The 15446-nt window shown below is 34.8% G+C and overlaps 1 protein-coding gene across 6 annotated transcripts in view; it reads left to right on the forward strand.

The window, feature by feature from the left end:
- ZDBF2 (zinc finger DBF-type containing 2) overlaps positions 1 to 15446 on the forward strand; it is a 36112-nt gene that overhangs the window by 8606 nt on the left and 12060 nt on the right. The window contains exons 7-9 of one of the 6 annotated variants that reach the window (XR_004752343.1): positions 2908 to 5515; positions 5795 to 5892; positions 7716 to 10303. Coding sequence is in view for 3 of the 6 variants with exons in the window: in XM_035331662.1 (XP_035187553.1) it covers positions 2908 to 5648; positions 5795 to 5904 (2851 nt within the window). In the remaining 3 variants the exon portion in view is untranslated. Of the gene's footprint in view, positions 1 to 2907; positions 5743 to 5794; positions 10304 to 15446 lie in introns of those variants that run through there. The other 5 variants (XM_035331663.1, XR_004752344.1, XR_004752342.1 and 2 more) reach the window with 5 other exon arrangements.

Consider the following 15446-nt stretch of genomic DNA (forward strand, 5'->3'; position numbering starts at 1 on the left):
TTGTGTTGTAAGTTGTATCGCTTATTGTTTATCAAAAAATTGAACTCAACCTCTCCATTTCATTCCTTTATTTGGTCACAGGATCCTTACAGCATTTCTTTGTCATCTGTAGATTCTAATACTTTACGAAAATTTTGAAAGGGCAAGTGAGTCATAAAACTTAGCCTGAACCAGAGGGTATTCTGCTTCTGATCTTTTTGTCATGGTGAAGATTGTTTAACCTATTTGATACTAGCAATCAGTTTCTGTTCTGTGATTGCTTTTTTTCCTCCACCAATATTTTTTTTAGTTTTTTAATAGACTCTAAAGGACCCTAGTGAAAGACTTTTGCATATCTAAATAGTCCATCTTTTCTTCTTTACCCACTCCTTTATCACTGCCTAATGCATATAGTGTTTGGACTTAAGAAAAATCTTAAATGAACTTTATTCATGGAGCCATAGGTAGTGAGTCTGTAATAACAAACTTACTTTCTTTGGGTGTGTTAGTGCAATTTGCACTATTAGTTCAAAACAAATATTGACAGCCAATACTTGATATGTACATCACTCAACTGAGTGAAGAATAATATGCCAATTGGCAAAGTAAAATACTTTTCAAATTACCTTGTTATAAATAGCATACAGTGCTTTATCACTTTTTTATATAGACTGTGTTTTTATTTTTTTGAGTTGAAATGATAGGAGGGGACTTGGATCAATAAGACGTTCATGTGATCACTTGTGTTTCCTTGGAGGGCTTTTTATGTTTGACGGATGTTGCTTCAGTCCCTGCACTGTGAAATACTATAGGCCTTGGTCTTCTAATAACTTCAATTTCAATACTATTTTGCATTAAAATGTTGTTTTGTTTATGGCTGTTAGTGACTCTGTAGTTCTCCTCACATGACTTAATTAATAGAGATTTCAGCACTCTGTGAAGGAGTCTCGGAGCTGTTAGTAATTATTTTTGAGAGGCCACAGAGACTGTGTGGGATGTTTCAGAAGGACTGGAAAATAAAATAAAATAAAAACGCAGAGATTGTCAGTTGTAAGTAAGGGCAGAGAGGACCTACTTGGAGACTTCTTTGCTTAGATTATGGTATTTCCCTGGCGGCTGAATAAATGAGCTCTTCATAAAAGTCCAGAAGACAGTGAATTGATGAGTAATGGTTACTGCTGATTTAGTCAAGAAAAATCACATCAGGTCATCTTCAGCAGGGTAACAGGCCTTGTGAATAGATGAGAATCATCCATTTCATCACCATCTGTTCTATTGCATCTATCACGCCATCTATCAAAACCCCAGATTTTGTCATGTTCTTGTATGAGACTTATAAGCAAGCTAAGGAAAATGTGATTGGAGATTAAACAGTGATTAAATGAGTAACTGGCTGCAAAAAAGTATTTGTAATTATTTCTGGCTGGGGGGGGGGAGTGGGAGAGAGACCATAAAAGATCCAACAAAATCTCATGTTGGGTCGTGAATGAGCCCTGTCCTGAGGCTTGAAGTATGTGGTTTCAAGTATGAATTATTGGTGCATTTTTTTTGTTTGTTTGTTTGTTTTGCTTTGCCTTTTGTTTCTGTTTTGTAAGTAATGAAGTATTTTTTATTACGCTAAGTCTTATCATCTCTATAGAGATGTCACCTTTACTTTTAAATAAAAATTTTTTTTGAAAAAGTAGTCAAACCTGTTATTTTTTAATTTTCAACCATAAAACAGTAGTTCTGATATGAAAACTTTCTTTTATTTTTCACAATAAAAGACTGAGACGTAGCTATATTCAGAAAAATTCTGTGATTGTTTTTCAGCATGAAGTAGCTAGTTGGAAATACTTGCTATAGGCTTACTTGGTATCAGCTGGCTTAATTAATAACTTTAGTAAACTCAGACATTAATGTCTGAGTCTTTCAAGGACTTCTACATGTTGACTACTGAATGCTTATAATAAAGGGAATTACTATACAGTAGAATTTATTAATGGTACTTCCTTAGCAGATGAATGCACCACAAAAGGTGCATGGCATGTATTAAAGCAAGCATCTTTTTTGGTTCTTACAAGGTCTTGTCAAAACCTTCGGGGGAAGCATTGTATTCTCCCTTCAGCTGTATTTGCTACACTTCAAAACTATTTTCGTATTTTAATTTATTTTCAGCTGTTTCAATATGTGTAACCTTGTGGGTTCCTGTGGTATATAAGAGAAATAGTCCATATCTGTCTGTTCTATTAATTCTGCAAGAAATAGGCATTTTATTTGAGGCAGTCCTAAAAACACAGCGGCCAGTCCTAGGATATATATATAAAAGCATGCTGTTGTCACAGTGAGCCTGAACAATCATAACTTGACTTCTTATAGAAGTCAGTTAGAGCTGTGGTATATCTGTGAGAAGCAATAAGCATGGAACTCTTTGGTGGGAATGTGTATGGAGTTCCTATCAGGCAGACATGTTTTGCAGGGCAAGGGGCACTTATATTCAATAGCATTTTTTATGCTGTGCCTTATTATAACATTCTGTTTCTTTACAAAAGCTCGCTATTTAATTAATTATAGTTTTACCAAGGAAAGAACATCTTTCTAAGCTCACAGCTTTGAACAAATGAAAACTCTTTAATTTTCTTGCTCTATTCTATTTATAAAATTATTATAATGTAAGTTTGGCAATTCTTAATGGATAGTTACGTGGAGAGGGTAACCAACCAATGCCCAGGTCGTTGTCTTTTGCTTTGTGGAACATTTCTTCTTCCACTTTCTAATGGAATTTCTCTGTTAAAGTAGTAGAGCTGGAATCCTGTGTATGTTCATTAGGTGTGATGCACTCTAGGTAATTACTTTTTAAAAGCTATTGTTAAAAAAAAAAACAACAACAACAACAAAAAAAGCATATTTACAGTGTTTATATAGTTGGCTTTTTTAAATCCCTTTTAGGCCAACCTATGATGACATGCCACTCCAAGTCACTCCAGCATCTCCTAGGATTGCTTGCCTGTCTTCAGAAGAGACGGAGAAAGAGAAGAATAGAGGCATACAGGAGATTTCCTGCAAAGACCAGGAGTCCATTGATGACATGTGCTCTTCTGCTCCATGTCTGTCTCATGAGGGCTCAAGGGAAACTTCTGTAACACAAACACGTACTCAGAAATTAAAAACTGAGAAGGAACGTGTTATAGGAATATCCCAGCAGTCTACTGGCATTTGTAGCAATGAGAAATGGGATGGCCTGAAAGACGCTCAGACTGCAAATCGTAGCCATGAAGACCAGTTTACAGCTGTGAGCTCCATACCTCAGCATTTTTCTGTCAATCCTTTAATACATAGTTCTTCTGTTAATCCTAAAATAGAAAAAAATGTTAAGAATTTGTCATCATCAAGTAAGATTCCACATAGTGGATGTGATAAAACAGGAATGGAGATAGGCAATAGGGATGTGTTATTGAAACCATGCTTGAATCCTGCTCTGGCTCTGGCTCACCCCAAATACCCTTCAGTTTCACAACAGAATCCCATGTATGGGCACGGGGATTCTTTACATATTACCTCAGGTCAATCTCTTCTAAAACAAGATGGTTTACAAACTCAGGATGAAACTTTGGTGTCTGATTTCCATCTCAGGGATACTGTGGGTATTAACAGCTCCCTAGATCTTGGGACTTCCCCACAACTAGCAAGATGTGAAAATGTGAAGACAAACAGGGGTGATGAAAGTTCAGTGGATGAAACTATTGAAAACGTTATTCTGAAGTACTGCCATGGAACCACGTATGAAGAACTTCATTTCAAAGAGGAGAACAATCTCTGTTTAACTGTTTCATCGCTTCTGGATCGTACTCATTTAGAGGGTTCTGAAATGAGTTTTGACTGTGATGCACCTATTCAATCAGGAACAGACTTACCCAAGGCAGCTGTAAAAGACATAGAGTTGCTAAAAGAGGTCCAAATAAGTTTGCAAGATAAAGACTACGGAACACAGCTCTCTTCTGTTTTAAAAAGTGAGTCATTGCAGCAAACAGAAACAGTGAAACGGGATGTAGTAGCTCATACTGAAGAACCAGTTCTTCCAGCTCTGCCTCATGTGCCTCCTTCTTTTGTGGGAAAGACTTGGTCTCAAATAATGTATGAAGATGATATAAAAATTGAAGAACTTGTGCGTGATTTCAGGGAAGGTCGTTTTCGCTGCTACTTTGACAGTGAATCCTCAGCCAACTTTACGGGGAGGAGAATGAAGAAAAAAAAGCAGAAAGATGAGAAAAAGAATGATACTGCTGAGGGTAACAGAACAGAAAGTGCATCAGTTAAAGCACTGCCAGAATTTAATGATGCTTTAAGTGGTGGCTCTGATTTTGATAACCAATCTGTAGTTTCAGATATGCTATGCAACCAACAAGTTATTAAAATGCCTAGGAAAAGGACATGGCGCCTAGCTTCAAGATGCCAGGTGGTTAAAGTTAGCCATGGCACACAAACAAGTCTATTGAATTACCCTGTAACAAAAAGAAAAGTGGCTAGAAGGGAGTCTGATCAAGCTGATCAGAAAGAAAGCACCATGTGGCCAGAAGGTGAAAAGACTCCAAATATGAAAACTAGACTATGTGCCCTTAAACTTCCCGAGTCCTATAGCAAGATTATGAGTCCTGTGCAACCCAAGACAACGGTGTATGTACTTTCATGTCCGGATATTAAACAGTGTAAAGGTAAACCTGAAGACATTCCCAAAATGAGGAAAAATCGTAACTCCACAGATAGCAAGGACTCTATAAGGTACAAATACAAACAGTGTTCTTTGAAGTATTATGACCCACTGACAAATAGAATTCTGAAAATGCCTCCCAAGAGTTCTGTTGGAGAAAAGGTCAAAAAGCCCTCCCATGTTAGACAGCTTTTCAGAAGTCTCAGCTTTGATGCAAACATGAGGAAACGAGCCGATGCACAGAGGGAAGGCACACCATCAAAGTCTTTGAATTGGTCAGACCTCTATAGCTCATCTTCAGCAACTCTTCTGCCAGACCCAGGTAAAGGGAACGATACAGCATCAAGTCAAAAAGCAGATGGATCTTCCATGATTTCTGTGGAAAGAACAGATTGTCTTGTATCTGGTCACTCTGAGAACTCTTCGAAACACCTGTCCATTTCAGCTTTGAACTCTAACCAGTCTGTGGTAGAAGGAGACAGTAGATTAGCTCCTTTGAACAGCAGAGTTACCAAAACTCCTCTGACTTCCATCAGGAGTGAGCGATTAGAGAGGGAGAATCCAAAAGCAATGTGGAAGAGAAAAGAAGGCACTAGTATAGAACCACTTTTTTCCAAAAAGGCTGCAGGAGCTATGTCTGTCAGATGCACTGTTGGGAGGAGAGGAAACAGAGTAAACACGGGCAAACAAACTTCCAGAACTATAAAACAGCAAAAAGAGGGAATGAGAAGGAAACTTTCTCCTTGTGCCCAGAAATCTTCTGCTTTCTCCATACACAGGTGCCAGACAAGGAAAACTACAGTGGGAAAGCACCTTAAGAAAGAAAAGCCTGATGCTAAAAAATTAAAGGTGAGGAGGAAACCAAAAAGGACTTTTCTGAATTCAACAGTCGTCACAGGGATTCCTGAAAAGGGGCAGAAAGTCTCGCCAGGATCTTTTCCTAAAAAGCCAGAGAGCTTCTTCCAAAGTCAGAAGCTGGGAAGTAAGTGGAGATTGGGGTCACCCTAGCACTGTGAACCAACTCTCAAGAAGAACTTCTGCTGTACCGTTACTTCGAAACTGTCTCATTCTACCAGGTGAGAGCTAGCCACCAAAACATCTTTTTTTTTTTTTTTTTTTTCTTTATAGCCAGCACCTGGAAAAGAAGGGAACAAAAGGAGGTCATAGACAAAGCAGTTGAAGTGTTAGAGCTGCAGAAAGTGCAAAGCCAGTCTAATGTGAAACAGGTACAACTTTAAACTGAGTTCTTGTTCCTGATATATGGGACATTATATATGGGGCATATATTGCACTGTATTACTGTGTAAAGCTGCAGAAGTTGTGCATTTGAGTTAAAAGCACTTAAAACCCTATTTACTAGACTTCACTTGTGCATCAAAACAACTGAGCTTGAATAGTATCATATTGTTTTTATGGTATTATCAGTGCGTAATAGTGCACTACAATAGGGTAAATTAGAAGCTGTACTAATTGTGCCTATTCTCATTTTTTCCCACATAATTTTAAAGTGCAAAAAATGACTCATGCTAAAAAATAATTTAAGATATCTTAATCTGGGGTGAATTCTGTGTATGTATTTTGTGTTTGTATATAAGCACACATTGTTCAACACGTAGTATGGTATATACTTGCCTATGGAGTGGTATTGAAATTAATACAGTATGATACAATTCAGATCAATTCAGTGTTTTCTTGAAATGAAATACAATTATACTTGTTTTTATACCAACATTTTCTTGAAACCATGTCCAAATCTGTTATTTTGGGCAACAAGACACTGTGGGCTGTTATCAAGCAATAATGGACCATGCTGGTAAGGAAATATGTCTCCCTTGGGTACTGTTCCAATGGTGGTGGCTATACTGAAACCTCAAATTCCAAAAGAGAATACAGGTTTAGGGTTACTTTATTCTGCCTTTTTTTTTTTTTTTTTTAATAGCTTATTATTAAAGTTTATAGTTTAATTTTACATTCCTTAGTGAGGGGATGGAAAAATTAGAGACAAGTAGCAGTGAGTTGTTCTAACCTTAAATTTGAGATCCAGTGGTTTCTTTTTTTTTTTTTTTTTTGGATTTTAATTGGGCATACTGTTGATTTAAGTTTTTGTGTACTGTAGTTGAAACTACTTTTAAATATTCAGTAAAACATTTAAATAAAACAAACCTAAAGCAGCATCCATCTAAATGTATTAAAATTAAAATATCTGTTTAAAACAGATATTTAAATAAGCTGAATTTAATAAATAAACTGTATTCCGTTAGTGATTTTTTGTTAGGCCATTGATGATCTATGATTTTGTCTATGGCAAAAAAAAAAAAAAAAAAAAAGACCGTAGTGTTCTGTGGCTTCAGGTTATATTTGTTTCTGGCTTTTGTTTTGGTTTCTTTGGGTATGTTTTTTTGTTTGTTTGTTTTTTGTTTTGCTTTTGTTTTAGTTGTTATGATGACAGCTTATTTAATTAAATTGTGTTTAGGAGACAAACCCTAGTCTTGAAAATGTTTCTACACTTTAAAATCAAAATTAATTGTTCACTTGTATTAAGTTAAGCACACAGTTAAACGTCATCATAATCAGAGCTCTGGATTGCAAATCTACAACTCGGTATATTATATAGTCTATCCTGTTGTAAAATTATTTGTAAATTCGATACTTGTACAATACGTCTTTCTTATATGCTATAAGAAAGCATATATAAAAGATAAAGACCCTGCTCTCTCTGCCATTATACATATGTGTGCTTCCCCCCCCCAATAAAATGCAAAATGTGTTCTTGATTCACTTTCTGAAGTGTCAAGGGTCACTAGTTTGTATTGAGATAAAGCTGTGCTATAAAATGTTGTATTTTGAAATACAGCATCAGAATGAAATTTAAAAGCTGTCATCATAAGCCACTCATTGTTAAAAAGTATAAATCAAAAAAAGAAAAAAAATCCAACTATATAAATGTGCATATTTCCCAGGATAAGTCAACGATGTGCATGTACTTAAACCAGCTGGAAACTGAATTACAAGTCAAATATCATCTGACGCTTCTTTTTTTTTCTTTTAGTTTTGAAATAAAAGTCTATTTCTATGGATGAGTTTTCCTATGGTTGTCAGTTGACAAAGAATCTTATGACTGGATTACAAGTCACTGGAAAAAAAAAAGGGGGGGGGGTTATGAGTTCTTATAGCCCTAAACTAATTGTGCCTGTATAATTTAATATTTTGTCTAACATAAAACTGATTTTTAAAGTAAAATTTTAATGGAATGGTTTTTATAGAAAGCCTAATTTTTAGATTAAAATTTTAAAGCAAAAAAAAGAAAAGATTTTTAAGATAAAGTTTGTTTTAAAGCAAAGCTTTAAATTAGCTCTTAAGTCCCATTCTAACGTATTTTTATGATACAAGAATGTTTTCCTATCTAATTTCTTCAGTCTAATTTTTCACGATATTGTACATATGAAAAGTATGGATTGTTCTGTTTGAGTAAGGTTTAATGCACATTCTACTTTGATTGCTAGTGTGTATTTGTTTACACTCAAAGATACTGTTCTCCATACTCATTTATTGCAAGCTTGTTTCTTCAGCACAGAAATTTCCTTGAAACATTGAGAGTAATAAAGTATATTGTGGACTACACAATGACTAACTTTTTTAGCATCTTTTTTTTGGGTGGCGGGGTACATAATAGACCCCTTTATCTAGGCTTTGAGGTGTTTTACTGTTTTTTTAACAGAAAAATGTTATTTAATTAAAAGTGTAAGTAGCTATATATTTACCTTTAAAAAAAGATGAACTCTAACAACGTTTATAGAAGACTTGAGGTCCAAGTTTGAGAAACCGTTCTGTGGTTGACAATGTAAAAGTGAGACTTAATGTATGCTCAGATTTTATTTTATGCATCTCTTATGACTGTTTAAAAACCTCTTCTGTGCATGCTCAGTGACTGCTAGGAAAGAGGGGAGATTGTGGTATGAGAGAAGCAAATGTAGAATCTATCTGCCTTGGAAGGAGAGTTAATGAAATTATGTTTAAAAAAAAAAAAAAAAAAAAAGCAGATATACTCAAAATACCTTGTGCGTGAAGGACAAAGGAGTTTTTTGGGGATCCTGAGGAATTGTTTTACTAATTCCTCATTAATATTATATATTCTGCTGCTGTTATTGAGTAGCACGCTGTTCATTAAATCTTGGCTGAAACTTCAAAACATGGTTGTAGAGGCTACAGCAATGGAAAACTTGAATGCTGAAATACTTTCTCACTGAAATTGGAAGGATTTTTTGTTGTTGTCATTGGACAAAGGTGTTTACCAGTATATTTGCATGTCTTAATGTGCAAAAGCATGAAAAGAAAACTTGACTGAAGAGGAACAAAGTCATGCTTTTAGAATCTAACTGGCAGCAGTTAGATGCAGAATAGCTTGCATAGAATCATAGAGTAGAAAATAGAATAGAAAAATGTTACTATTTCTTCTGTGCATGTCATTTTTGACCTTCCATAAGTTCACACTTGTAATTTTAGTACATTTAATAAATTAAAATAAGTCCCTCTCCATAAAGTACTCATTCAGTTTTTTAAACCTCATTCTAAGCAGCTTGATCTTTGTTTTTAGTATTATGTTCCTTGAGTGTGATCTAAACTCTTACTGTCCTAGATGCTAAGCAAACAGAATAATAAGTCCCCCAAAATTTAGATGTCTGATGTTTCTACCTAGCAGTTCTCCAGTTCTTTTTCTGATTGCCTTTTTCATTTTCTAGTTCTTCTTGTGCGTGTAGTATCAAAGTGCTCCTCTCTGGGACTCGCGTACAATGAGATATTTAGTTGTCTTCATAATGTGATTATGACTTAATCCAAAGATTCATGCCTAAATGAGAACACATCTTTGTGGTTTTCATATTCTTACAATTGGGAATGTATTTTGAAACATTTTTGCCTGATGTAGGTTTTTTTTGTAACTTGTTTTTAAAATCTGCTTCTTTATCTCTCCTGTCTGTGGTCATCTGACATAGTATGTGTTTGTAATAACATAGTGATGTCACAGACTTTTCCAGTGATATTGCTGGATGTTCTTCCTTTGTATCCTCAGCTCTCAGACATGCACTTGGATTTTTTTTTTCTTAATGTTATGAAGAACTACAGGACAGGATATAGTATCTGGAAATAAATTAGTGACAGGTAACAGAAGTGGATGGTGTCCTGATATGAAGTGTAGAGGAGAGGTTCATGTTTGTGTTTCAATGCTTCAGAGTCTGCTTACTTCACTGACTAGTGCTAAAAGGATGTGGGATGACAAATCTTAATTTATTTAGCTGTTTTCCCTTCTCTTTCACCTAGCGTAAATCTGCCTCACAATGGAACAATCTAAATTCATACAGAACAGTTTGTCAACTCCTGATGTTTTGGGGATAAGAAAAGTAAACATACCTCACTTGCTTAATGCAATTAAAGTCCAGCAATTTTTGTTGTCAATGACTTACTTGCTGTGATTTACAGCATTCCAGATGATAATTTTCTGAAAACTCTGTACTCATATAAGTCTGAGCATGCCCAGAAGCAAAGGTTTTGTTCCTTGTTTGCTTATATTGTTTTACAGTTACGAATTTATTCATTCATTCAGCAGAACCAATCTTGTTTTAATAAAATAAAGACCAAATTTGTGTTTTTGTAGTCTTTTTTTAAAATTCTGGATGTATCGATTAACTTAAAAATAGTTGTTATATATAATTTGTTGTGGAGAGAACACCACAAAGTACGCTATGTTTCTGAAGAAAGCTAATCATAATTTAAACAGCTGTTCACAACTACAATATCTTGATCCAGTGACGTCTTCTGTTGACTTCAATGAAGCCAGGATTCATCCCACCCTGTGGTAACTGAAGCGATGACATCCAAGGATAGCACTGGAAAAGCATTGGAGATATTTTAGATGTCTTCAATTGCATTTTGGCAGCAGGAAACCAAGAAGACCAACCAATTGGCATGGTGCCCACAGAACTTCATGAACATTGTTGATTTTGTTTTATTTTGTTTTTGAGGGCATGTTTATTAAAGAGGGCAGTGCCTGAAAGTATCATAATATTAAGTAGTTTTCTACTTTACAGAGAAGCCAATTGATTCTGCTTAACTGCAGACCAAATAAATCCTGATTATGATGATCTTGCAATGCCTGCAGAAGAACCACCTTTAAAACTGTGTGTAAAAATAGTTTAAATGTTTTCTGGTAAATAGAATACCAGATCTGTACTCTATACAATTTTATTGAACAATAGACTACCTTGCACAGAACACCTCGTTCTTTAAATTTAGTAGACATTTTCTGTTTGTAACAGTGCCTGTTGAAAACAGCATAATCTTTTGCAGGAGTGATGCATGCAAATATGTCAGCTTGAATTGACAAATGGCTGAAAAGCATAGACATATTGTTTCTTGAGGCTTTAATATGTCATAAAATTTCAGGATATGCTTTGCAATTTTCAATCCATCCTTAAAGATTATTATGTATTATGTTATCTGGGTGTAATTATCTACTTAAGCACTGTTGTGCTGTCAAAAAGTGCCTCATTAAATACATTAGATATAGTTCTACCTTCTAAACCTGGAGTTACAAATATCATACTGGAACCAAATTTTAAATCTGGTGATCGCATCTTTCCTGGGAGATGTGAGCAATTCATAAGATGTTTATAGAGTGTCAAGTATAGTAGAGGTCTAGTTTAAACTGGAATATTTGAGAGTTATGAAATTTATGTTTTAAGTTGGTTTTGGATTCATTGGAGTCGTTAGTGGTTTAATGCATTAAATTACTTTATTTCTGTGACACTGGAAGTCGTAATGATTTCCTTGAAGTCCAGAACTGTTTTTGATAAGACACGAACACAAGTCATTATTATACATTATTATAGCTCATATTATTTGTAAGGCTTTCTCTGTCAATATTCCTTCTTTAAGGAATACTGAAAAACAGTTTTCCACAAACACTAGCATTTGTAAATAGCTTTTTTGATCTCTTACATCCTCAAAAATGTATTTTAGTGTATTAAAGCTGGTCAGCTTTTCCCATTTGCTGTGTCATATTGCATTGACATTGGCACTAGTGCAGCTGAAAATGTTTATTGTAGTCTAGTTATTAATATTGCAGAAACAAGTTGTAGAATCAAAGCAATGAAAATATGCCCTTTCTAGCTCATGCAGAGAGCTGTCTGCTGTTCTGAAGATTTTGCTGAGAGAATTAACAGTGAAGGGGATAGGCTTAATCCTCAGAATGCATGTTACTTCCCTTGTGGGTACAATGCACATGCATGACATGCTTTTTAATACACTAAAGTACTAAGACATGTAGAAATGAGGAGTAAGGCTTACAGTTGTAGCAAGGATAGAATGAAACAAAACCAATGAATACTCAGTTTTCTGTCTTTATCATTCTTATATGTTAATCTCTGTTTTGTCTGAACCTTTGCAAACAGTTATCAAAATGCATTTACTTTCTGTAGTGATTCAGTTCAGATTCTATCATTCTTTCTTCTGGTATTTTACATTTATTTGCTTAATACAGAGATAATATTTCTCTTTGGTAGTAAATGTAAAAAAGTAAAAGTAAATGTAAAAAAGTAAAAAGTAAAATGCATTTACTTGCTGTAGTGATTCAGTTCAGATTCTATCATTCTTTCTTCTGGTATTTTACATTTATTTGCTTAATACAGAGATAATATTTCTCTTTGGTAGTGCTCCTTTGGATCCTTTCAGCAACTGTTAGAGGGGAAAAAGATTATAGCAAAAGTTGTGCACCTGTTTCTTTTAGAAGAAACAGTTTAATAAATAAAAGCTAGAAGTTCTAAGGCTATATGTGGCTACCAGCAGGTTTCTCTGAACACTGCAAGCATCTCTGTTATAATTCTGCCCTAAGGATGACTAATCAGTCAGTTGTCCAAAAGATGATGGAAATGCTTGGGCTTTTCTTCTTTTCAATAGCATTAGACTCAGTCTGCATACAACAAAAAGTAAGCATACTGAGTTTTTGGCAACGGATACTTCATGGCCTTATTAGATTTTTAAATATCTACTGCTTTAGTTTTCCACACTATTCTAGCAAATTATCATTTCCTGAGTTATTGCCAACGTATCATTTATGATGGAATTTGGGGTGAGGATAATGTTGGAGTCAAAGTCAGCATATTTTCACCTACAACAATGAGTTAATGTTAATACTGCACTTTTTGTGGATGTAAAGAACTCTTAAGTATTCAGTATTATTCAGAATTATCTTCAGTAATCTTACTTTCAATGTCAGTGTTTTTTTTTGTTTTTGTTTTGTTTTTGTGGAATGCATTGGTAAGCACATACACTCTTTTTTAAGAGCTTAAAAGATAGCACAGTAACAGAATTGTATATTACATTTTTTTTACTTCCAAGTTTATAGAGACGTTTACAACAAAAATTAGTGTTCATTTTTTCTGCACATAAAATATTTTTCTCCCTCATGCTCCTCCCTTTTAAAATAAGAATTTCATCTGCAATGCAGAGTTCTCCATCTTTACGTTCTCTGAGATTAGGGTGTGATGAGTGTCATTTGGCTCTAACATGAATATAGTAATTATGTAGCTATTGCTTATGCCTTCATACATCTGACTTTTCAATAAAATTTTAAAAGGGAGCCAAATATCCACATATGTCTCTAGTTAAAGTGTTCTGTTGGCTACCACATCCTTTTCAGCTCCCTAGTGCAGCTAGTGGGTCAAGTCCTCTGTTTTCTTTTATTTAACTGTAGAATGTGCAAAACTTTAATTTACATATTTTTTTTCTGTAATTCATCCACAATTTTTTCTTTATAGGACTTTCATTCAAGGAAAGTGGGGGGGCAGGAATATTGTGGCCTATGAAGCATTTTATTTAACAGAGATTTCGTCATAAATATCTCTTAGTTGTATTCTGGCAAGCCATGTGTTCCCATCATCTCCTCTAAGTTCACAGAACCATTTGTTGTTGCTTGAGATTTCTGTATTGGTTTGCTTTGCCATGTGTCCAATAATTTGTTCTAACTAGCTTAGTGTTAATTAAATTTAATGAATATTTTACAAATGTAATATTCAGGGTAATATGCTGTGGCTTATTTCTTTGGGGCTTGTTTGGGGTTTGAGCTTATTATTGTATTTGCTTGCTTATTTATTTTGTGTGGTCTCACTTGCCTGTGTTTTGTAAGGAGATTGTATTTTGGCTTCCTATTGCTGATAATTAAATGAAATAGCTTCTTATGAGAATGGGTTGGGGAACAGGATTTAAAATGGGGTTCCTTTACTGACTTGTGCTGCCATTGCTTTCTCCAAAGCAGATTGGTGGAGTTGTGCAAAAAGGCACGCTGCTTTAAGGGAGATCTTTATGCTTTATCACTTTATCTCCTTTCTTAAACTTCAGTGATGTCTAGCCTGTAAAGCATAGGGAAGTACATAAAATAAGTAAATAAAATATAGAACAGCTAGGCCAGTAATACCAGACAGATTAGTGCATTTTTGTATTGCACTCTACTAAATTTGCTGTTAGTAAAAACTTGATAAATTTCTATTGGAGAGCTGAAATTGCAAATATTTCCAGTGTGTGTTTGCATTGTTTGTCTTTCTTATTTAAGTTTACTTTAACATGGGGTTTTGTTTTCATTTTCTTGTTCATGTACCGTGGCATGTCTGTATCATCAGTTCAACCTCCTAGTCTGTTTTCGTAGCATGGTAGTGCTTTATTTTTTCTTTGTAAACGTATTCATTTCTCTCAAGTTTACAAGGGGAAAGAATTAACATTTGCCAAATTCTGGCTTATGAATCTGAGCTCCATTGTCATCAGGCTGTATGGTTCTTACTAAATTCTTGAATGACACCTGGAGAAGGTGGAAAGACATCAGCTTCCAGAGAAGTATGAGTGACTTGGAAATTTTTTGCAAAGTATTTAAGTTGTGTGTGTATTTTTTTTTTTTTGCTGTTTGGGTTTTGTTTGTTTCTGTGTTTTATTATTTTTATTATTATTTTATTTTCCTTCAACACTCTTTAGAAGAGCTACATTGTGTACTTACTGATGTCTTGACAGTCAAAATGTTCAGGCTATTAGTGGATTTCAAAGGACTGAGTGCTGAAATTCAGCACAAGCTTAGACATGGTTAACTTTTTCATGTTTCTAACACTTCAAAGTGAAGAGGACTATCACTTACATCACATTGTTATGTTTGTACTTTCAAGGAAAGCTCACAGTTTTGTTTCTAAATGATGAATTCTGATGTATTTATATACTAAGTGTGGATGCTTTTCTGGGGAAAAATTCTATTTTTTATTTTTTATTTTTTTTTAAGTAAACATTTAAACATTTGAGGGAGCACTGAACAGGTTGCCCAGAGAGCTTGTGGAGTCTCAATCTCTGGGGATATTCAAAACCTGCCTGGATGCCATCCTGCACAATGTGCTCTAGGTGATCCTGCTTGGCAGGGGTTTTAGACTAGATGACTTTCAGAGGTTCTTTTCCAACCTCAACTATTCTGTGATTCTCTGAAACTTTGTGCAATTGATGTAAGTGAAGGTCACATAGCATCTCAGACTTCAGAAGATGATTTTGTAAGCAGTGTGTGGGAGTGTACCTGCTCTTTTTCAGCTGTTTAGTATTCTATCACTTGGCACACATGGATTTTTTTCTCTTGTGATTGTAAAATATGTCTATTATTCTGAAAATTAATGCTTGAAGAGGCATTAAGTAAAGAGGCAGGAAACATGATTCTTGATTAGAAATTTTTGGATTTGGATAGCAGAGAGGCCCTTCATGGCTTTTG

The sequence above is a fragment of the Oxyura jamaicensis genome, chromosome 7, assembly GCF_011077185.1.
Source record: "Oxyura jamaicensis isolate SHBP4307 breed ruddy duck chromosome 7, BPBGC_Ojam_1.0, whole genome shotgun sequence".
NCBI classification, from domain to species: Eukaryota; Metazoa; Chordata; class Aves; order Anseriformes; family Anatidae; genus Oxyura; species Oxyura jamaicensis.